The sequence below is a fragment of the Arctopsyche grandis genome, chromosome 4, assembly GCF_051622035.1.
Source record: "Arctopsyche grandis isolate Sample6627 chromosome 4, ASM5162203v2, whole genome shotgun sequence".
Lineage (NCBI taxonomy): Eukaryota > Metazoa > Arthropoda > Insecta > Trichoptera > Hydropsychidae > Arctopsyche > Arctopsyche grandis.
The window spans coordinates 18,744,397-18,768,782 of record NC_135358.1 but is presented as its reverse complement, the minus strand read 5'-3'; the positions used below and the strand labels follow the sequence as shown (position 1 = coordinate 18,768,782).

At 33.4% G+C, this 24,386-nt stretch overlaps 1 protein-coding gene across 1 annotated transcript in view; it reads left to right on the top strand.

Moving 5' to 3' along the window:
• LOC143910782 (lachesin-like) overlaps positions 1–24,386 on the top strand; it is a gene marked incomplete at its 5' end in the record, with an annotated part of 44,619 nt that overhangs the window by 3,585 nt on the left and 16,648 nt on the right. Inside the window, one exon of the mRNA XM_077429379.1 lies at positions 11,118–11,319. Coding sequence (XP_077285505.1) covers positions 11,118–11,319 — 202 coding nt within the window. The remainder of the gene's footprint in view (positions 1–11,117; positions 11,320–24,386) is intronic.

Here is a 24,386-nt window from a genome sequence, read left to right as displayed (position 1 = left end):
AAATCGAATTCGCGGTATGGTGTAAATTTGTAATTGCAAAAATCATCAAAACGCGAAGTCGAAGTCACCCGTGCGTGCACTCCGAACACCTCTCATTGATGGATCATTTTAATACATACAAATACAAAATGTTGATATCTTTTGTTTGACATATTATTTTTATTATTAATAATATTATATACAACAAGTGTTTTTACCCGGCTTCGCTCGGTATTTGTAATATAAACCGCTTAAACATGGCCAATCTAATAGTAAACATTTTATTAAATTTATTTGAATAGTTTTATTTTATTTCAATTTATTTGAATATTCATTTGTTCGATGACGTCACATATTTACCGACCAAGTTACATACATATGTACATAGTTACAAAGACTCTTTCGCAATTATTTTATTTATTTATTTATTTAATATACTTGGGGGATTTATACATATATGTAAATTAAGGGCTTGGTGCAAACGATCGACAAGCGCCAGACAGACTGAACCACAGATTAACTGGATGGCTGCTTTAAACGCAATTCTCGACTTCACGAATGATAGATTGCACATCAGATGACGAGTAACCTTTCGATGTGCACAGATGCAATTATTAAAATGGTGATTATTAAAATTGAGTTGGATCTTTCTGGCGAGTTTAAAAAAGGCAAAATTCGGAACTACAGTATCAGAAGCACAGAATGTATACAGCGTAGGTATGTCGGGACTTCGGGTAGATTTCACTTAGTGTAAGTGCGAGCAGTGCGCACGCATAAGGTACACGTGTCGTTAATCTGTGGTTCAGTCTGTCTGGCGCTTGTCGATCGTTTGCACCGCATCGATAAATTCAATGAGAAAAAAAGTAAATTCATTAAAAATGACAATATTAAAATAAAAACAAGAGAGAAAAAAAGTAAACAAGAAACAGAAATAAGAAATTGGAACACAGAAATAAGAATTTCTGATCAATTAATTAGATTTTTCTTTTTGGAGTCTAAGCGAGTGACCTCTGAGGTGAGTGTTTTCGTTGAATGTAAAAATATTGGACATATGACATTTATAATGATTATTTAGTATTTTAAAGACTTCGATCAGTCGCCTCTTATTCTTCTCGTCTCCAGTGTAGTGAGATTCTTTTCAATCTTTCGTTATAAGAAAGTGAATTATGTAATTTCAGAAGGAATCTTTGTAATTCTCCTTTGTACCCTTTCAATACATATAACATATTTTTTGAAATGAGGATTCCATATGCTAACATCGTATTCTAGTTTAGGTCTGATAATAGTTTTGTATATTTTTGATAATATAGTTAAGTTCAGATAATTGAATACTCGTTTTAATACATACAAAAATGAGTAAAATTTATTCACAATAAGGTTATATGAGAGGACCATTTTAGGTCGCAAGTGGTGATGATACTTAGGTTTAATTGATGTTGGACGCAATTGATGAAATGGTTGTTTATTTTGTAGGAAAGACTTTGGTATATTTTTGCCTAGGTGTAGTACAGAGCATTTCTTAACATTTAAAGTTAGAAGCCAAGTTTATGACCACGTGTCAATTTTTTCCAAATCGCATTGTAGAGAGTTGTTACCTTCTGTGTTGGCAGGACAATAAAGTTTAATGTCGTCGGCGAAAATGTATTATATTATATTAGATTTTATTTTAAACGCATTAAAGGCTTTTAATATTAATAACTATAACAAAATATGAAGCTGATATGATTATTTAAAAAGAGTTATATTCATAAATGTATTATAGATATCTGTTATATATGTATGTATATTAAAATCCTAATTATCTTAAAATGACTGTCTCAGCCCTCTTTATCAGACAGAATGAAGACACTCATTTATTATGCTAAATGAAAGAATCAAAGACTCAAAGATTGACCTTTCCTTCACTTTGGTAAAAAAATCAATTTAGACTGCATAAAAAATCTGTATGTACATATGTCTGTACGTATGTATGTATACGTAACATATGACACACTTGAGACGTGTGTAAAATATGAAGACAACAAAATAAAAATACTGCCCACAAATACATAGGATGCTATTATAACTGACATTTTATTATATTTTACATAATTGATATGTTAAATAATTAATATCCTGCCAATATCATTTCCGACACTACATACATTATACATTGGAAATATTGCAGTATAGGTTTACCTTCTTACTATTATTGATCACTTTCGTATTATCAAAATGATTTATGATTATTTAATTTTGGCTTAGCTATGTATCTCCATATTACATTGCGTACATACATACATACATATGTACATGGATATTTGAAGACAATTTGAAATTTCCTTTTATGTATTATATGCACAATAGTTACATATTTGTTAGGGTCATAATAAAATTACTGCTTGGCGAACGACGTCTAAGCTCGCAAGATACAACAAGAATTTTCTGTTCACGCGCTTTGATGGCTTATAAAGTGATATAAATGCAAATTGTTAGCGAGGTGTTAAAACGTGAAAATGGCGGACATTTCAAATGGGAATATGAAAAAAAGGTGTTATATTGCCAGTAAACCGGTGTTTACTACTGGGTACTCTGAAATAAGCAATTTCTTCAGTACCTTTTCCCTTAACATGCAGATAAGGCAAGCGAAGGCAAAATGTTTACTTTCCCTCACCGCACGAATAATAATGGTCCTCAGAAATCATCCACCTTTTCCGTCAAAATTCAAAATTAATTATCGCAAAATATGTATAATATATATGTATGACACACATAAACCGTTCTATCAAATGAAAACTTTTTGGAAAGAGATGTGATTTACATATTATTTCATTACATATTTTATGGTTTGCCAAAAAGCCTCGCAGTTTTAATTTTTCTCTTTTTTAAATCAATTTAAAAACATGAAAAGTTAAATTAATTTACTTAAAAAAAATATTTTTCGTTTTGATTTTGATATGTAATCTGTGTATCCGTACATTGTAGGTTATATTTATAGGTGGTTGGGTGGATAAAGTTTTGAATAAAAAAATCATCCGTCATTTCGCTTCAAAAACGTAATTTTTGTATGACAAAGTTATTTTGATTTATGAGACAGCAATTTGCATAAAAAATACGGGTAATCGCTTGGGAATCATCGAATGTTTTCAGTTTTATCCGCAAAGGGTTCATTATCTCGAAATTCAAACGGCACGCTGCGAAAAAAATGGATTTTCATCACAGACTTGATTTTCAGTTTTATATTGTGATATAAGTTATGAGTTTTACTTTTTTATATTAAATTCATTTCGTGCAGGTTTAATAAAATAATATAAATAAATATATTTATGTATTTTCTGACAAACTATTATACATATAAACGTTATAGGCTGTGATGAATATAGCTTATAAACTGATAGTTAATTATTTTATTATTGCACAATAGAAATATGTATTAATAAACAGAAACATTCAGTATTTTAATATTTTTATAAATCACTAGTGGTCTGCGGACACATAATTGTGTAAAAAAATATTTTGTTTTTGTCGGCCACTCTCGTGAACGAGATGATATTCCGCGTCTCTTTCCACGATATACGATTCCAAGGGAAGAAAGAGAGACGGAGCATGTTAACGACATTCAAACGCAGCCGCACACGCGCACGCAGCACGTGGTGCACACGCATTAGACAATTATTATTTATTTATTTATTTTATTCTAAACAGACCATTGTGGCATTACAGGAATTCCTAAAGTGCCACAATGGTCAAAAAATATAACACAAAAAAACAAAATAACAATTAAACATAAATTAATTCATAACGAAAATAATATACTAATCAATTATACATTAAAAAAAATAGATTTGAACATAAACATAAATACATCCATACATAAACATAAAAAATAGCATTTAATAACAACAGATAACGTAAAAAAATCAAATAAAGAAATATAGCACAAGGAATGCCTTGCACCTACAGCCAGTTCCAATAAATAAGAAACAACTACAAATACAAAACATCCCTGTGAGGCCCAAATGGAAGAGAGTTAATCAAAATTTCACTCATAAATCACAATCAATCATGAAAACAATGATGAGCGCAGACTACCAGATAAATGAATTAGAGTAATATCCGACAATTTACGCTCACTAAGGTGGAAAATATCACATTCAGTCTCGGCAGCAACGATTTCATTAAGAAGTCGAATATTATATACGATTAACACCAAAAAGTTTCTTCATATTTATTTTTTAATTTACTTATTCATTATATATTAACTCCGACCATAGGCGCGCCACTACAGGTTACCTAAGGTGACACATATGATCAAACTTTTGTACATAATCACCAAATACCATCATTACACATAATGATTATGCACAAAACATGAGTTGAAAACACTGTGCGACAATTCCTGGCACTGTGGAAGCAGCTATAGCTTTTTCGTCATATGCAGTTGTTCCTCTTCCCAATACATCGAGGAAAACTTAATTGCAGTGTGCCTCAATATTGCTGCTACTTCACTGACCAGGAAAGTCAACTGTACCGATACTACATCGTCATCATCATCGCCCAGCCTCGAAAATATTCCGTTGATGACAGTCATACTGCATTTTGCAGCCTTTATCGCAAAAATAATGAAATTGTTGAATTAACAATTGGGTAACACTTAAGAGGGCCTTGACCTCAGCGCCTTGTCCATAAAAACGTATTAGACTTCTTTCTCCCTTCCTCAATTATGGCACTAGAGAAATTATTTTTAATATGCTATTTATATCCACCATAGGCATATTTCTTTTTTTTTTGTTTTATCAAAAAAATCAAAAATTAAAAAAATAAAATAAAAAATAGAAACATGCCTATGGTGGATATCCATAGAATATTAAAAAATAATTTCTCTAGTGCCATAATTGAGGAAGGGAGAAGTCTAATACGTTTGTATGGACAAGGCGCTGGGGTTCAGCCCTCTTAAGATTTTATTCAATATATGTATATACATATGACATTGATTTGTTATTTATTACATATATGTATGTATATTTTATTCAATATCCAGGATATTAAGATGGTTCATATAAAAATATTATTTCTATAAATATTCATTTCAGCTTTCCCTCTGTCCACTGAAAAAGTGACTATGTCTAGTTATTCCGCTATGATTGATGATAATGCTTTGCGACAAAAAAAACAGCGCTTGAATGATGTGCGTTCCTTTTATAACAGGAATATTAAACTTAAATAAATTATTTAATACTAGCTGAACCCGGCATGCGTTGCAATGCCACAATAACTCATGCCATTCCCGTCCCCGTTCCCGTTCCAATTCCCGTTGCGTTCTCATTCCCGTTTGAAATTAATCAATTATTTGTTTATTTTACCCTAACAATGCAGGTGGCGACACGAAAACATTTGAAATTATTGCGTTGCAATTCCACTCATTCCCGTTTCCGTTCCAGTTTTTAGGCGATTTTTTTACAGAAACCATCGCGGGCATGCACACAATAACTCCTGTAAGTTTCATCGTAATCAGTTGAATGGTATAGGAAATCAAATGGAGTAGTTAACTGAAATAAACTATAATTGACGCCAAATATATATATTATATGTACCATTGTAAACGTATTTAGTGTTATTTATAAAGCACTTGCAAATTTTAACTATCCATACATACATATTCATTCTCTATAAGAGAATGAAAATTTTATTATTGGAAAGGCTTTTATGGTCTGATTTAGTTCAGTCATCGACTGAGAAACCAACGTTAGTCGATCCCTGCCGACCAGGAATGTGGGTAGGAATGCGGGACGCTTTTATTGGTTTTGCTGGGTGTACACACACGTGGACACGAGCCCGCATACCACCCCCTCCGAACAAAAGTAACCCTTGCACATTAATTATTTTGATGGCATCATTCTGTTATTGTGGAAAAACGACCCGGAAAATTTCCCAAGAATTATTATTGTTAAATTGTTTCTAGCCGAAAAACACATTATGTGTACATTATGTTTCTTTGATAGGGTATCGGATTGCGGTCCGAGACTCCAGCTCCCCTGGCGCAAATGGAACTAAGGGGGTGGTGGGAGGACCCCCTGGTCCTTTGGGAAATTCCTCTCTCGACAAATAAGTGTGTTTGTGGTCAATATTTCGAGTGTGTGGGGCCAATTTGACCCGATTCGCGGTGACGTGCGACAGGGACTAGCCCCCCTTATATCTCACACTCTTTCCATTTCCCCCCTCTTCCCGTTGGAATTCTCTCGCCGAATTCCACAAATTTCACGCCGAGCCTCGTCAGATTTTCGTCATCCCTCTCGCATACTTCTCGCATCGTCGAACTTCCCACCTGCTATACACTAAACAGAGGTGACGCTAAACACTGCTTATATTCACTTTACAAGCAATACTTAGTGTCGTTGTATTGTATGTCCGATTTATGTATAATATGAAGTGGTATTGTAATCAATAATTATGACCTTACTCTGAGTTTATTAACAACTTTTAACTGACAAGTTCCTTCTAATGATAAACATATTTACTACAAAATTGTTTACACATACTAGTGTAAAAATATGTGGGATATTGAGATTTGACTTTGAAAATGTGGCCCCGGAATTTATTGAAAATAAGATCCTGTACTTTAATATACTTAAGTAAGTGCGTTTTTTTTAAAGACGGATTTTTTCTTCAACGTAAATTTTCTTCGATCCATAAGACAGATGGAATCAAATCATAATCAAACCCACAAAGAATTCCATGTGAAATACAAACAAGACCGATGTAATGTTTTAAAATAAACATGAAACTAAATTCATTAATTTATTTTTATTTTTTTACATACATACATATACATAGTTTGTATTATATATGTATATCAGGAAGGCCAACAAATTAAGCCCCAATGCGCCTTTCTGGTCAATTACAAACATCAATATATAATTTTTAGAATAATTTTAATAAAGCATCATAGATATGTACATTGTCTATGGATAAATTTTTGATAAACTTACGTTTACGCAGCAATTTTTTTAATTAATCGTCAAATTTAGAGATGTTGGAAAACTCGAAATTTGCAAGACATTTATGGGCAAATTTGCAGCATTTTTATACGAATCAGGGAAATTCGAGATGCTGAAACCTCGAAAATTGCGATAAATGGGTTAAGGTTGCCAATTTGATGGAACTGTTCCAATGAAAATCAGATATATTGGCAAAGTCTGATAGGAAATGATCGACCCGGAGTCACAAACCAAGGTCTGACCAGCAGCAACCAGTGGGACTCAAGCCCGTGACCACTATGTTCGAAAGCATTATATACCTACCACAAGTCTATGCTGCTGGAAACAATGAAAATTTACAATTTATGTTTAATTACATACATACATATGTAAATATGTACAAACAAATTTTAAATAACATGCACATTTGAGCAGCTATATTTGAAAGTTGTGGAAGTCCAATTTCAGTTAAAAACTATTAAGTGTTAAAGTGTTAAATTAACAAACTGAAAGTGCTAAAAACACTTTCAGTTTGACTTAATTCACAAATCGTTATCACTACTTTTAATTCGATTTGTCCAGACTTTCGGAATGGCAGAATAAACTTATTATGTATTTTTCACCAGCATTTTTAAATATTGTAAAATGTGAAACATTATATTTAATGTTTTGCGAGATATTACTCGACATGAAGAAAAGTGGACTTACGCCACTTACAAATATAACGGTTAATTTATTGCATTCGATACATACACACGTGTGTATATATGTACATATGTAGATCTGAAAAGAAATTTTTACAACTGTTTGAAATTGTCTTGTACATATTTCAGGTTAATATATGTACATACATACATAGATACATAGCTTGTTTTTTTTCATCAGTTCTTTGCGCATATTTAAAATTGCATTGTTTTAATTATTTTTAACGGCGCATTGTGCACTTACAACGATCGTCGGCAAGCGATTGTATAGAAACGACGACGTCGCCATACCCTTACATTAAGTAAATATTCATTTAATCAGACGACATATAAACAAGATTGTTGTTTCGCGAACTAGCTTACTTCGTCAGCGCAAAGCTAATAGGGTACACTCAACTTGGTCGGCAAACGAGAACACCCACTAAGCGAAAGCTTTTGCTAACTTTTACCGTGCGCGAAGCTTTTCTACGTTCACTTCAATTTTAAATAACTTTCCTCGGTTTTTCTCACCGCTCAGGCATTTTATAGGCTTGACAGACTTCAAAAGGGTGAAATGCAAACTCGATTGGGGTCGAAGATTTGAGGTGCAGATGTGATAAGAGTGTGTCGGTGCGCGGGGGCGGTGCGTTCGTCACTTTGCTAAAGAGAAATATTTTCAAAATATGTCGCCGTAGGAATTTACCCTTTGAGGAAAATTCATAAATGCCCCGCATTGTGTCGTGGAAATTCCACACTTTGATACCCCCTAGTCGGCAACGCAGTAGCTGAAGGTTTTGTCGGGGGTAACTAGTGCCATCCACCGTTGTAGCAGGTACTCCGGCTGGAATGTTCAAAAGTCTACCTGTGTAAGTGGAAGCCGTTGGAAATATTTTAGCTTGTGCCTCAAACTACCTCGTACACATATTCATAACGACGATTTAATCCGTATTATGTGATGAAAACTGGGTTGGGGTGCGGGAAGCCGGGCGAGTTGGGGATTGAACATATATGTACATACATGTATGTGTACATAATATTTATTCGTGTTCGGGAAAATTTCTTTAGTATGATATACCAACTGCAAATTATGTTTATCTGTATTTGTAATAAATTATCTTTAAATTTTTTGCGTTGAACTAAATTTTCACCCTCGTCATTTCCAAATAATTTACTAAGACATTCGAAAAGTGTTTAATTTGCCAATAAAGTCGATGTTTAATTTGCCAACAAAGAATATTTAATTAGGAATAAAATTATATGTACATACATATATGTACGCGTGCACATAGCATCTCTTTTTCGAAATGTTTATTATTAATAAATACGTGTGAACATTGATTTTTTTTTAAATAGAGTAATTTGTGGTTGATCTGGTACAATATAGCTGTACAACCGTCTCGTTTTCCGACGAAAGGTTCTTTCAGACTAAATTCGTTGGGGGCTGGTGGCCTCATGTTAAGAATTTTATAAGTTGACTTTATTGATCTTAAAACCGGCCTTAAAATATCTAACAGAAGAGACAAGAGTGTTAAGAAAATTAAGTATTTATGAAAATAATATTACAGGTATTGTGGTATTTTATTTTTCCTACTGAAAGAATATACCAAAAGGAATCAAAATAAAAGAATTTGGTATACATAGAAATAAAATTTTATATATAATATGTAAATATTTAAGACTAGTACTTATATATTTCTCGTTCAATTATAATCGATAAATATATATTTCTGACACAATTTAATATAAGAAGAATCAAGGAGTATAAATTTCGATTGTTGAATTATTAGTTATAAAAATATGATTCTTCAACTTTTTAGTAATTTATTTAGGGTAGGTTATATTCATATCTATATATGTATATGTATATGTTCATAAACTTTAAGTAAGTATATAAATATAATACATACAAACATATGAATATTCAATTTATCTAGTGTCGATTCTAAAATTAAGTTAAAATTTTAACGCATTCGACACACATCGCGACGTTTTAAATTAACAACGACGATATGTCGAAAAATATCCAAACGCCATTTAACCTTAACCATTATTTCCACTTGGACTTTTAATTAAAAGCACCACCGACGACAAACAATGTCGGCCAATTAATCACCCTTAGTGTCGATCTTAACTCGGCGTCGCATCAACTTTTTCCGTCACGTCCAACTATCGTTGCCGTTATTGATAACATCTATCATTTACATATTCCATTTCGGCTCACAATATTCATTCGCGGCAGATAATTTCCTGGAGCGTCCCTCCGGCACCACCTCGGAGGGCTACCCTCTTCCCTTGTCACGGATGACAGTGTATTTCAATCAGGCGGTCATTAATCATTCGTCCTCCCGCTTGCTACCAACCGACTCAGTCAGTTTCCCCCTTCGGCCGTGATGTTCTCTCCCTTGGTGACGTCACATCGAGCTTTCTAATGAAGTGTGCTGCAGACGAAGACTAGTACACAACGTCGATGACAATACGAATTCATCGAAGAGCGATCGTTGCAGTTTTTAACCCATTCATTAACCGTCCGAAGCACATAAAGTGAGAAAAATTTCAAGTTAATAAACTCAAAATAATATATATATACATATATAACTCTTAATGTAGAATTGCTTCAAAATTACAAGTCACTTATCAAGATTTTCCGTTTCATGTCAATAAGTATGTAGATAATTCTCGATACAGAATAAAACCGAAAATCTATTCTACCCGCTAATAAATAGCTACCGGGGAAAACGACATTTTTTGAGAAAATTTCTCTAAGATATACACATGGAAAATTTCTGTGTACTTCATCATCATCATCATATACAGCTATTCACCATTCACAGCTAGATGAAGGTCTCTACAATACGCTTTCACTTGTCTCTATTTTGCGCAATTTTCATCCGTCTCACCCCACACATTTTCCTAATTTCGTCTACCCATCTTCTCTGCGGTTTTCCTTTTTCCCTTTTGCATTCTCTCGGGCACCATTATAGCCATTCTTTCGTCCACCTTTCGTCTATTCTTCTAGCCACATTGTCCGGCCATTGCCATTTCAATCTCTTCACTTTATCCACTTTATCCATTACCATTGTCATACTTCACACCCACGTATTCCGTTTCCTGTCTTTCCTCCTTATGCCAATAATACAGCGTTCCATACTTCTTTGAGTTCATTGGACTTTGTGTAGCACCTTGGCGTTCAATGTCTAAGTTTCACATCCATACGTCATCACTGGCAAAACACATCGTTGATCGAATATCTTTTTCTTCAGCCAAAGTGGGATTTTTTATTTCAAATATGTGTAAATATATATGTATATGTATGTATGTATGCTAAAAACAAAAAAAAGTTTTTTAGTGTATATATTTGTAAGTAAGATTTGGTGATGTATAAATGATTAAAATTCCCTGAATATACCGTGAATAAATCAAGTGCAATTTTGACAAGGTGTCTGCGTTATTGACTCGGTGTTTATGCTTTCATTGTTTAATGCAATATTTTACGTTGCAGATGGGCTATTTGGACGTGGTGATACCTCCAGACATAATTGATGATGACGAAGAGGAAGATCGGATGGGTTTGATAACTCAAGAGGGTGGCACTGTTCGTCTACATTGCTCTGCCACTGGAGTTCCCCCACCGACTATTACTTGGAGGCGTGAAGATGGACGTACTATCTTCACCAGAGACAGCAAAGGGAAAGAAACTGGAGGTATGATTTTAATAATTAGCTTAAAAATAATTTATTCATGTCGAGTAATAAATTTTAGCGTTGTTAAAATTTGTGACAAACTCGCGGAACATCGGCTAAAAACCATGAAATTCATTTTATGAAAAATTCTGCTGAACAATACTATAGGTACTTTATTTTCTATATCCGAATCGTCAATAACATCTAACATTTTCGGTATTTTAGTAGGATTAGTAATTATAGAGGAAGTCACACGTTGGGCACATAAAATTTTACGTCTGGTATGTGTGCGGCATAAACATGTTTTAAATGAAAATTCGCTAGAGAAGTTTGCGAAAAGCGCAACAACACGAACGATTGCAGCATAAAAATAAACACAGCCCTAATTTCTCGGTTGTATAAACATTTGCGTTTTGCTGTAGGATCGAAAGTTTTTGACGTTACATATTGAAAAGAAGCATCATCGTTTCAAATTTAGACGTGCTTCTAATGTGTGTCTTTCGTTTATTCGGGTTTTCAGTTAATATTTGTATTATCTCTATCAATTATCCCGGGTAAACAAACCACCTTGAAAAAGCTACGCCATTCCGGAGTTCCGATTAACGTTGATGGACATTTTTTGGTTGAGTGACGTATTTTTTTTATCATTTTCATTTATGATAATTGATTGATGGTTTTTTTCCCGAATATAAAAATATAACGGCGTATAAAGAAATATACTCGAATAAAAATTTAGATGAAAATATAATACAGCATATTCACAGAGATTATTTCGGAACAGCTTTATTTGTCTCTTTGTTATTTGCTGTTCTACATTTAAAACACTAATTATTATATAATTATAAATTATGTCAAGATAGACACTAAACCTATCAAATGCTATATCTTCCGTCAACTTATTATATTTGTGAACGAAATAAAATCATGAAAAGATCGTATTTTTGTTGAAATGAATTTATTTCTTGAAAAAATTAGTAAGCTGTTTAAATGAAAGTACATCTAATATAGGTATATATCAATAAATGTTTACAGAATATATGTATAACACGAAGAAAAACGAAAAATAATATTTCTCCGTTTTTTTCTTTTTCATAGAATTTCATAGAAAACGTCGCGGTCATAAGTTTGGGTAATCGAAACGTACCCATTGGGTTTTGTATTTGTAAAAGGACGTTAAATCGGATTTTGCCCTTTCGCCGATTGGTCGGTTTCCAGATTGAGTTATGACTGGGAAAAATAGACAATCTTTTAACCCCGGTAATGGAATTTCCCTCTCGCGATTTTTCGTAATAATATACCTTCCTCGATTTTTTCATAATGTCAGACTTGGCTTATCTCAATTCTTATATTAATTACAAATAATTGTCACTAAGTATATTCTAATTATTTTTTTTTACCATTGACATCAAATCAAAATCGAAATTGGGACAGTAAAAACATAAAAACATCACAAATTTGACACATCAAATGTATGCATATCGAGTATCTTTACAGTATAATTTTTAAGAAACAGTTCAACTTTACTCATTATTACATCGTATACAGTTTTAAGTAATGTATGTACATATATATAAAGTAAAAATTATATAAAATAACGCCAATATACATCATTATCATTATTATTTACATTCATTCAGCATTCTCTTTTCGATGAAGGCCTCTCCAACATGCTTCCATTCGTTGGAGAGGCCTTCTCTATTTTGCGCAATTCTTTCTATTCTATCTATTTCACCACACACATTTTTCTAATTTCGTCTACCCATCTTCCTTTCACCCCTTTACATTCTTTCGGGTACCATTCTAGCACTTATTTTGTCCACTTTTTGTCTATTTTTCTACCTACGTGACCCACTCATTACCATTTCAATACTCTCTCCACTATATCCTCTATATATATATATATATATATATATATATATATATATATATATATATATATATATATATATATATATATATATATATATATATATATATATATGTACTAGTTGTTTTACCCAGCTTAGATCAGTATTTGTAATATAAACAGCGTAAACATGGTGAATCTAATAGTAAATATTCATTTGTTATTTTATTAAATTTATTTGAAAAATAAAATCAACTCATCTTCATAGAAATTTTGACTTATTTACGAAATTCCCAACCAACCAAAAGTCTCTGTATAATGTATAATTTTACAAGGTGGGTATCCAATTTTATTTTTAAACAATTATATACGAAATTATTTTATACAGAAATTTACATCCTGTGAACGGCTATATATAAAGTAGTTTATATGTATGCAGATATGGTATAATATTATACCGATGAGTATTGGGTGCTTGTGCGCACTTACATGTATGCGGTTAGGTAAATCTCAGTCAGAGGCTATCCATTATGATCATTAGGCGACATTCTCTTCCGGTTGAATAATGCGGTGTCGTAAGTGGCGTACGTCGGCGTCTCAGCCTCCGAACTTAAAATCTAAGACACGTTCTCTCGTTTCTCCCTCTTTAATTCCGGTCTGTGTACAAATAGGCCGCCCTCAAAAACAGCCCCTAAACGCGTCTCCGTGTTCAACCACAATTTTAAACGTTAAGCCGAGCGGCACTAAAACTGGATTCAACACTCGAACGTGATCCCAATAGTTAAATTTGCCACGAGCTTCAACCCCTCGCACAATTGCGATACTTCTACTTTTGCCACCCCTCCCCACACCCCTTATTACTTCTGTCTCTACTTTAACAACATTTTCTCCTTTGGACTGTTTACATTTTGGGAGCGTTCGTTGAATTTTTTGCCTTCGTTTATAATTCATGCGTAGGAGAATCCGAGTACAATTTAGTTGAATGAACGTTTTTCAGTAATTAATGTATTTCCGAACTTTTGTTTTATATACCTATAGGTATATATTTTTTGACGATACATTTAATGTAAATTTGGTGTAGGTTGAATGTATGTATAAACATATGTATATTATATAAGTTATTTTATGCAAGTGTGCGTATAGATTTTTTGTTAAACGACTTTAATGTATGTGCAAATATGAAATACGTAGAAAGTACATATATACATACGTACATGTGTATATGATCCATTATATTTGAAAGTGGTGGTAGTCCAATTTTCAGTTCCAAAAAATACTATTTCTGTTTGAATTAATTCACAAATTGTTATCACTTCTATTAATTCGATATATCCAGAATCTCGGAAAAGCAAAATAAACGTATTATTGGCCACCAGTATTTTTAAATATTGATAAATGCAAAATATTATATTTAATGTTTTGCAAAATATTTTTCGAAATGAAGAAAATTGGACTTATGCCACTTATATATAGCGGCTCATATAATGTATATTGGTGTAATTCTTTCACTATGAAAATCCAATTTTGGTGTGTACCCTAACGTACATTGAAAGGGTAGTATTATTTTACAAACTTGATTCATCCAAATGTTAAAAATCATGTTAGATGGATTTACATACATACCTATGTTTGTATGTATGTAAGTATTTAATATAATATATCGCAGTTCAAGTTTCATGGTATACGTTGAAGATAATATCGATATTAAAATAAAGAGACCGCGATTGGCTGGTTTCATGTTTGTTCCTATTAAATTCCACGTTATTACAATGTAAAATGTTTATGAATGGATTTTAATAGGCGTAGTATACCTAATACGGTCCTAAAAATTGTGTAATTATGTAGGATCGGCAATGTCAAGGTTGTTAATCTTAACATTCAGTATTTATGCGAAATGAAATAATGTCTTAAAGTATCTTTATCTCTACCAAACATAATTATATAACTTTCTATGCTCGGCAGCCTCAAACTCGTCTCCACACAAACATCGTCGAATATAACTTGCGTTTATAGTTTTCGAGATAAGCTTAGGCATTCTATGACGAATAATATGTTTTAACGTAAAATTTCATTCGCGCACGTCTCTCTCGTTTGCTTATTATTATTATCATATAGGTATATGTATGTATGTACATATAATACAATTTGAGAGATGTCAAAAGTTTTGCGGCGTTACGAAAATGTCTTAAGCCTATGTAGGTCTGATATCTCGGAGGGGGGCTAATTATATTACATTTCTCAATGTAAAATAATACAGAATATTTATTTTCTTTTTTATTCTATTTTTATAATTGAAAATAAAAATGAAGCGTGAAGGCAGGTCTCGGAGGATTAATAAGGGTCGAGTGTCTTTTTGAAGACGTGCAAGTGTATCTAGACTTGAAGGTCTCCCCCAGGAACTTAAGATAAACAAATCCAGATAAATTTCATTGTTTTGATCCTGGTGTCTTTATAGACGCACCTGCTCTCGATTCGCGGAAATATATCGCGCACAAAGTGCCCCACATAAATATCTTAGTGAAATTGACATCGGAAAATTCGCTCCTTATTTTCCGAGCGCTTTTCTTATGAGCAACAGCCAGAACCGGGCTCAATTCATAATGGAAAACTCGCTCGAACAAAAGGAATAAAGAGACAGCTAACCAGCCACTTAAGCCGAAAGGACTAACTAAAGCCTTCTGAATAGATATGGCTCGCAAACTCCCCTCAATTGTGTGTTTTTCACTCGCGAGACTCGAGCATCTTGTACCTACATACATACATACATACCCGTGAAAGCACCATCATTTTTTTAATTGAAAAATTTAGCCATTCCGAGTTTATATACGGCGATTAAGACGCGTCAGCTCAAAGTGTTGCCTTTTGATTATAACGAAATAACGGGATAATGAATGTGGTGTACTTCTAACCGCAACAGAAGAGGCAACGCTTTCTATAAGTAATTTATATCCGACGTGTCGGAAAATTATACAAATGAGGATGAAATAAACGAAATACATGTATTTTTATCGATTATGTGTATAATATTTGAAAAATGAAGGACTAATAACACTGAGCAACAAAAAATCACGTTTTTGAGTTACCAGAGCGGAGACTAGCCAATCTTTACTAAGTTTGACCCACTGAATTCGAATATGATATTGATTTTTGTTGGTGGGTGATCGTTTACCAGATATGAGCGCTTAAAAAAATCCGCGATTTTTACAGTTTTTTGGCTTTTGCGGTCTTTAACTCAAAATTTAGGATTGTTACTGTAGTCCGACCGCTGTACTCTGTGAGGTGGATTATATGCCATCTCGCTTGCCCTAACATATTACGCGATACAACCATATATACAACGAAAGCATTTAAATTGCAATTGCCGCTTTAGTTAGTACGTTTAGATAAAAAAAAATATTGAGATAGAAAACCAATCTTTATAAACGTGGTGAAATAAAAAATTTGCCAAATAAATAAAAAATAGCACGGAAAAAAAATCCGTAAAAAAAAATATATTTTTGAGTTTTAAAATTCGCTAGACAATTAATTAGAAGTATTTTAAAGCAATGAAATATAACAATTAATAGGAAAAATATCTGACTATTGATTCCAATACTCACTTTGAGCGTAAGAATCCTAAATTTTGAGTTTTAGTATCGTTTTAGTATCGTAAAAATTGAGTTTTAGTATCGTCGCCGGGAAAACTGGGAAACTTCTCATACTAATCATAATATATGGCCACGTAGGCATATGCCACAATTTTGTTTGTAACTTCTTAACTTATTGTAGGTGAAAATATAGTAAATTTACGACGCAGCTGCCTATGATTGATTTGAATAAGATATCAAAATTATGTTTTATATTTACAGTAACCATATTTTTTTCGAGATAATAAATATATGCTACATATGTATGAATAATTGAAGAACTTAAAAAATGCTTTATAATTTTATAACGTGTATTACAAAATAGTGATAATACCTGATTGTTCAAAATGTATTACACATCATTGAAATTCAAATGACATTCATTTAGATTTCTTTCACAAAAATGATTTTTTTTAATAACGCAGGTTCGTGCTTTAAAATTTGCTATACAATTAATTATAAGTATTTTAAAGCAATGAAATATCACAATGAATAGGAAAAACATCTGACTTTTGATTCCAATACTCACTTTGAGCACAGCAATACTAGATTTTGAGTTAAAGACCGCAAAAGCCAAAAAAACTGTAAAAATCGCGGATTTTTTTAAACGCTCACATCTCGTAAACGATCACCCACCAACAAAAATAAATATCATATTCGAATTCAGTGGGTCAAACTTAGTAAAGATTGGCTAGTCTCCGCTCTGGTATTTTTTTTTGTTGCTCAGTGTAATTCGCAGTCTGTTGAAAAAAAAAGTTTACCATCAAGATCAGGAAAAAAGCAAGTATGATTACGAGTAAAATTATTTTTTTCATTCTATGTCATTTTTAATGTAGCCGCCATTCAATATCTCATATTGAATAAAGATCAAAAGCAATCTATTTACATACATATATAAATGCAATATAATACTCACGCGTACATACATATATCGCTGGTAAAATATACATTATCTTCTCTGAATATATGAATCATAATCCTTTTGTAGAAAGTGATATTGATTGAAACGAAAAGTATTGTAGTCGTAGTAGGTGAATAGAAAATTCACGAGATTCCTAGTTTTATATATAATATTATTATTATATTTAAATTTTTTTAATGCCAAAAATAAATTGGCACACAGATATTTGTGCTGTTATATTGGTTATTGCGTTAGGTGATTATTCCGCACAAAGCGATCTCGCACACGTATATATATATATATATATCAATCACGGAACACCTGGTACCCGAAAATTCCATCCATCGAGAGGCATCCACGCATATTATCATACTAACGAGAACTCGAGTGACAGACATTTAGTACTCACGATTTTCGTGGCAACGATTGTCGTGTGTGCGATCGCAATGTACAAAAAATTCGTTTATCTGATTGCTGCACAGCAAAATGACATCGAAAACGTTTAATTTATATTTTGAAAACTGATTTTATTGATGTTGTTAACCGTCAATTTATTTTATATATTGTTTAAATTCACATAAATCATATGAAAATAGTTTGTAATTATACGTAACGCTAAATTCACACCGGGAACATCCCGAGTGTATTCATCTACATAAGGTTGAAAAATGAACTCGCAAAAGTGTTCCCACATGTGGTTCATCTGTACATTTGTAGGTATATACAATAGTTGGGAATTGAGACTTCAACGTTCGCAAGCGCTTTATGGGTTTGACATGGAATGATGACCTTTCGTTAAACACGGAAATGCCAATAGTGTATGGAGCGCGTTAGTTCGGCCCGCGTTTTCCCATAATGAAAAAGCGATACACATTCTGAGGTGAGGGCGAGAGAGGCAACCATTGTGGAACATTTTCGATGGGAGGGTTACTCTGAATGAGCCATTGTAAACGGTATAATGGCGGCCACCGACCTTGTTGCAACAATAAGCGAAATAAACTGGTTACAACCGAAGATTTCGGTCACATTCTGCCCCATATTCGACTCTCGCAGGCATTTATCGAAAGCGAAATATCCTCACCAATCCCTACACGTGTCCACTACATGTAAAATGTACGCCGAGTGAATAATAATAATTTGAACGAATTTTTTTTATTTAAAGCTTACGTGATATTTTATGTTCGTATAATACATATTATACATATGTGTATATCGAATGTTTTGTTAACGATGTTTATTTGAGGCATTAACAGTGATACGTTAATAAAACATTCGTTATTTAAGCGTAATCTTCAATGTAAATACGACACCGCGATTTTGTGTCCATACGATGGATTATTTTTAATTAATTATTTCCGCGGAATGCTTTTTATATACATGTAAATATGTGTATGTATGGGTATGTTTGTATATATTTTGGCATTGTAAGCTTCTTATTTAATATCTTCAGTTGGCTTTTGCGTACTTTTACAATTATATATGTATATTTCTGAGATTAAATAGTTTTTTGGGGCTAATCTATCTTTGTTCTTTTTCGTCATGTGCCTTGAATAGTTAGATGAAGGAGCTGTATTGCTTTTGCATGAAATATTTAAAAATGTATTATACGAATATTTAATTGATATAAATTAATTATTGTGCATACATGCGTTGATATTTTTTACGTACTAGATAGCTGAAGATACATATATAGATTATTATAATTGAAACATAGTAAACGATGAAATATATTAAACGAAACATAATAAATGATTAAATACGGTCCAAGCACATACATATGTGTATGTTACAGTCCAAGTGTAAATTTCATTTGTTCATGAACATACTATGTAGTTTGTTCATACAGGAATCTGACTAGTTATAAACCAGAGTATAAACAAAATAACAAATTGTGAAAACTATTATATTCGAACTAATCTAGCATGATACGTAAAATGTACATTATATCGCATTGCCCCCCCACTCGATCCGCGATGGCCAATTACATTTAGTTTCAGTTCCGCATCGCATTTTGGTCAAGAAATAACAACATTGTACGTGCGTATAGTGGTCGGTAGAATTTGGCTCTTATTTTGTTAGTTTTGAGTTCGTATTTAGTATTTTGAAATATTTACATTGATAAAATTTTAATATGAAATATTATTGATACGTATATACAATATTTTATATTAATGGAAATTTATATTTTTTAAATGATAAAAGTAATTGTCAACGTCATGTTATCGACAGCAATCGTTTCATCCTTTTGTATGTATGATTACCGTTGGTTGCAACATTTTTAATATTTGCGGAAACGGGAATGATTGTGTCGTTGTAATGTGGTTTTTATAGGATTTGCCATTTTAAATACTTGACACCTCAAAGGTTTTGACAGCTAAAGGTTTCATGTAACACCTGGTGAGTCCATTTGAAGATAGCTTTTGAGTTTTTGACTGTTAGCACTTAAACTAAAGCCTAATAGTTCATGTGTGCACAAACTAGTATGTTCATAAACGAACCGGAGTGAACACAGACTTTACACATACATACATATCTATTTAAATTCAATCTGATGAAAAAATCTTCAATAATTCAACAAAAATAGGGATGTACATATATGTACATTTATATATATATATATATATATATATATATATATATATATATATATATATATATATATATGAGTTCGGTCTTTCGTGTCATGTGAGGAGGACGTGCTTCTGCGTTCCTCCCGCTATTACTCGCTTAAACCCGGCTATTGCACGAAATTTAACTTAACCATCTAATCACTTATTTTACTAATTGCATCCTAGTATAATTTAAGTGTAAAAATAAACAGCAAATCGGTCGTAAAAAGCGGTTTTATATCAGTTATTTCGAAAAATTTTGTGCTAATTTTTGTGTCAAATCGGTGTCAAACGAGATACATCTCCCTACCTGAATACAAAAAAAGGGTCCTTCGCCAGCCAAGTCGGTCCCACAGAAGCAATAAATCTTCCACATAATTGCTTCCAGCCAAAAATCTTTAACGAACTTTACTTAATAGAATAATAGCAAACAGAAACGGTGTTTCCCAACTGTATATCAGTTCTTTTTCATATTTAAATTATATTAAAGTAATTCGTGTAATTTTATATACTTTACTAAAGTTATTATTAAAATATTAAATTGCAAACCGCACTCACATATATAAATCCGTTGTCTCCAAAGAGGCGTCTCACGATAAAGATCTGTAAAAAAGTAGTATAACAATTGCTAATCTATTATTATCATAACTAACTACTTTCACTTACAAAGTAACCCTGTTAAATGGCATGTAATAACTCATAAGTGATCCAAGTGATACCTAGGATGACTATATGTCAAAGCTGACCACAGAGAAGAGTTTATGGCGGTAAGAACTCACTCCTTGAATGGAAATCTCTCTCAAGTACCGCCTTTTTCTCAACACATCTTGGATAAATGCGAGAAAAATAATATCCAAACCTCCAACAAGGTAAGAGTGACGATGGATGATAGCTTAGCTAATAGAAACCTGTATTTAGCCACGTACAATGTAAGAACGTTATCGAGTGAAGGAAGTGTGCTTGCATTAGAGAATGAACTAGAAAGTATCAAATGGGATTTAGTAGGACTTAGCGAAGTAAGACGAAAACAGGAAAACCAAATAATCCTAAAAAGTGGTAACTGTCTCTACTGGAGAGGGCTACCAAATGGTAGAATAGGAGGAGTAGGGTTTCTTATCAATAAGAGAATAGAAAGAAATATTATAGAAATAAACGACATATCGGAACGTATATGCTATGTAGTATTAAGAATCTCGAGCAGGTACACTTGTCAAATCTTCCAAGTGTACGCCCCCACATCTAGCCACCCAGACGAGGAAATAGAAGACTTCTACGAAAAACTACAGGGCGCATACGATAATAGCCGCCACCACTTTAAAATAATCATGGGCGACTTTAACGCAAAAATAGGACAAAAGGCAAACACAGAAAGAGCAGTAGGCAATTTTGGTACCGGCCAAAGAAACGACAGAGGCGATCGCCTCATAGAATTCGCAGAACACAACAGGCTCTTCATCACTAATTCATTTTTCAGGAAAAACACCAACAATAAGTGGACTTGGGAGAGTCCTAAAGGAGACAGAAACGAGATCGATTTCATCCTAACAAATGCCCTGCACTCCGTTAAAGACGTTAGTGTTTTAAGTAAAGTAGATATAGGCAGCGATCACAGATTAGTCCGTGCCAAGATGGCCATTAATATAAATTGCGAACGTAGGAAATTAATAAAAGGATGCAGTAACTCTCCAGATTTCGCTCAACTAAGGTCTAGGAAAAAGGAATTCGAACTCGAACTTGGAAATCGATACGGGAAATTAAACCCAGAAGCAGACATCGAGGAATTGAACACTGTAATTAGTTCGGTTCTAACCTCAACAGGTAAGAAATTAGGTGGTTTCAGGAAACAGATTAAATTAAGCAAAATTTCAGCGGAAACAAAAAACCTAATTAAGCATAAAAGGAATTTAGATAGGGATAATAATAAGCAAGAATACAATCTAGTAAATAAGGAAATTAAGAAGAGAATAGTCAGGGATGTCAGGGATTTTAACAGCAAGCTAATAGAAAATACCATTAAGAATAACCGTAGCCTGAAAAAGTGCAAACAGGATCTTTTCTTAGGCAAAAACCAAATGATCGCAATCAGATCAGAGAGCGGAGTAATAATTAGGAATAGAGAAGAAATCATAGACAGAGTTTACACGTTCTATGCAAAACTATACGAGAACGACAACGGCCAATTCCCCACTCTGGAATCGACACACGGCCAAAGGGTTCCTGCAGTATTGCCTAGCGAAGTAGAGGCCGCGCTAAAAACTGCAAAGAATGGTAAAACCCCAGGGGAAGATAATATTCCCATCGACTTACTAAAATGTGGCGGCCCCCCCCTAATTAATATCTTAGCTAGGCTTTTCAGCAAATGCATCCAGAACCAAGCTATACCAGAAGGATGGAATAACGCAACTATCATTTTAATACACAAAAAAGGCGACAAAAGCGATATCAAGAACTACCGACCCATTAGTCTACTTTCAGCGGTCTACAAGCTCTTCACGAAGGTTATTACAGAAAGGCTGAAGAATACCCTCGACGAGAACCAACCTATAGAGCAGGCAGGGTTTAGGGCAAATTTCAGCACAATGGACCACCTCCAAGTAGTTGGCGAACTAATCGAGCGCGCCAACGAATATCAACGGCCACTGTGCCTAGGTTTCGTCGATTATGAGAAAGCCTTCGATACAGTTAGTCATAATGCAGTACTTAACGCTCTAAAAACACAGGGAGTGCCGGAACCCTATGTGGGACTGTTAGCTACAATATATAAGAATGCCACAGCTTCAGTTAAAATTTTTTCAGGTACAGATAGATTTAGCATAGGAAAAGGAGTAAGACAAGGAGATACAATCTCGCCCAAGTTATTCAATGCGGTGCTTGAGGGAGTTTTCAGGAAATTGGATTGGGATACAGCCGGAGTAAGCATCAATGGTCGCTTTTTGAGTCACCTTCGGTTCGCAGACGATATAGTTTTAGTAGCTCGTGATTCAGCTGACCTACTTATCAGACTAACACAGCTGGACAGGGAAAGTAGAAAAGTAGGATTAAAAATTAACGTAGATAAGACTAAACTAATGTTCAATAGTTATTGCATGCCTGATAGCATCCCCTTAGATGATAAACCAGTAGAAGTAGTAAATAATTATTTATATTTAGGTCAAATAATTGACATGTCTGGTAGTAAAAATGAAGAGATAAAGAGACGTATGAAATTGGGGTGGAGTGCATTTGGACGGATGAATGCTGTTTTTAAATCAAAAATGCCACTCTGCCTGAAGAAAAGGATCTTTGATCAATGCGTTTTGCCAGTGATGACGTATGGATGTGAAACTTGGACACTGAACGCCAAGATGCAAAATAAAATCCAATGCACTCAAAGAAGTATGGAACGCTGTATGCTTGGCATAACGAGGAAAGACAGGAAGCGGAACACGTGGGTGAGAAATATGACAAGGGTAGTGGACATAGTGGATAGAGTGAAGAGATTGAAATGGCAATGGGCGGGTCACGTAGCTAGGAGGATGGACGAAAGGTGGACAAAAGAAGTGCTTGAATGGTACCCGAGAGAAGGCAAAAGAGTAAAAGGAAGACCGCAAGGAAGATGGGTGAACGAAATTAGGAAAATGTGCGGAATGAGATGGATGAGTGTTGCGCAAAACAGAGACGAGTGGAAGCGTGTTGGAGAGGCCTTCATCCAGCAGTGGATGGCGAATGGCTGTAAATGATGATGATGATGATATATATATATATATATATATATATATATATATATATATATATATATATATATATATTTACTAATATTTATATTTACTAATATGTAGCGTCATTTAATATACATACATACATACATAGCTACATGTGCACATGATAGATGGCATCGTTCAAGTTCTACCCACTGTTTACACATATGCAATCTATAATCCATTACATAATCTGGGCTTAATGCAATACACATATGTACATATACTCATATAATAAGTATATGTATGTACATATGTATGAACATATGTATGTACATAAAATCTTACCGTTGAAATTGTAACGGAAATTTTAGGATTAAATAATTTGAACATTATTGAGCGATGTCGAAAATTAGTGGGGAGGATGTG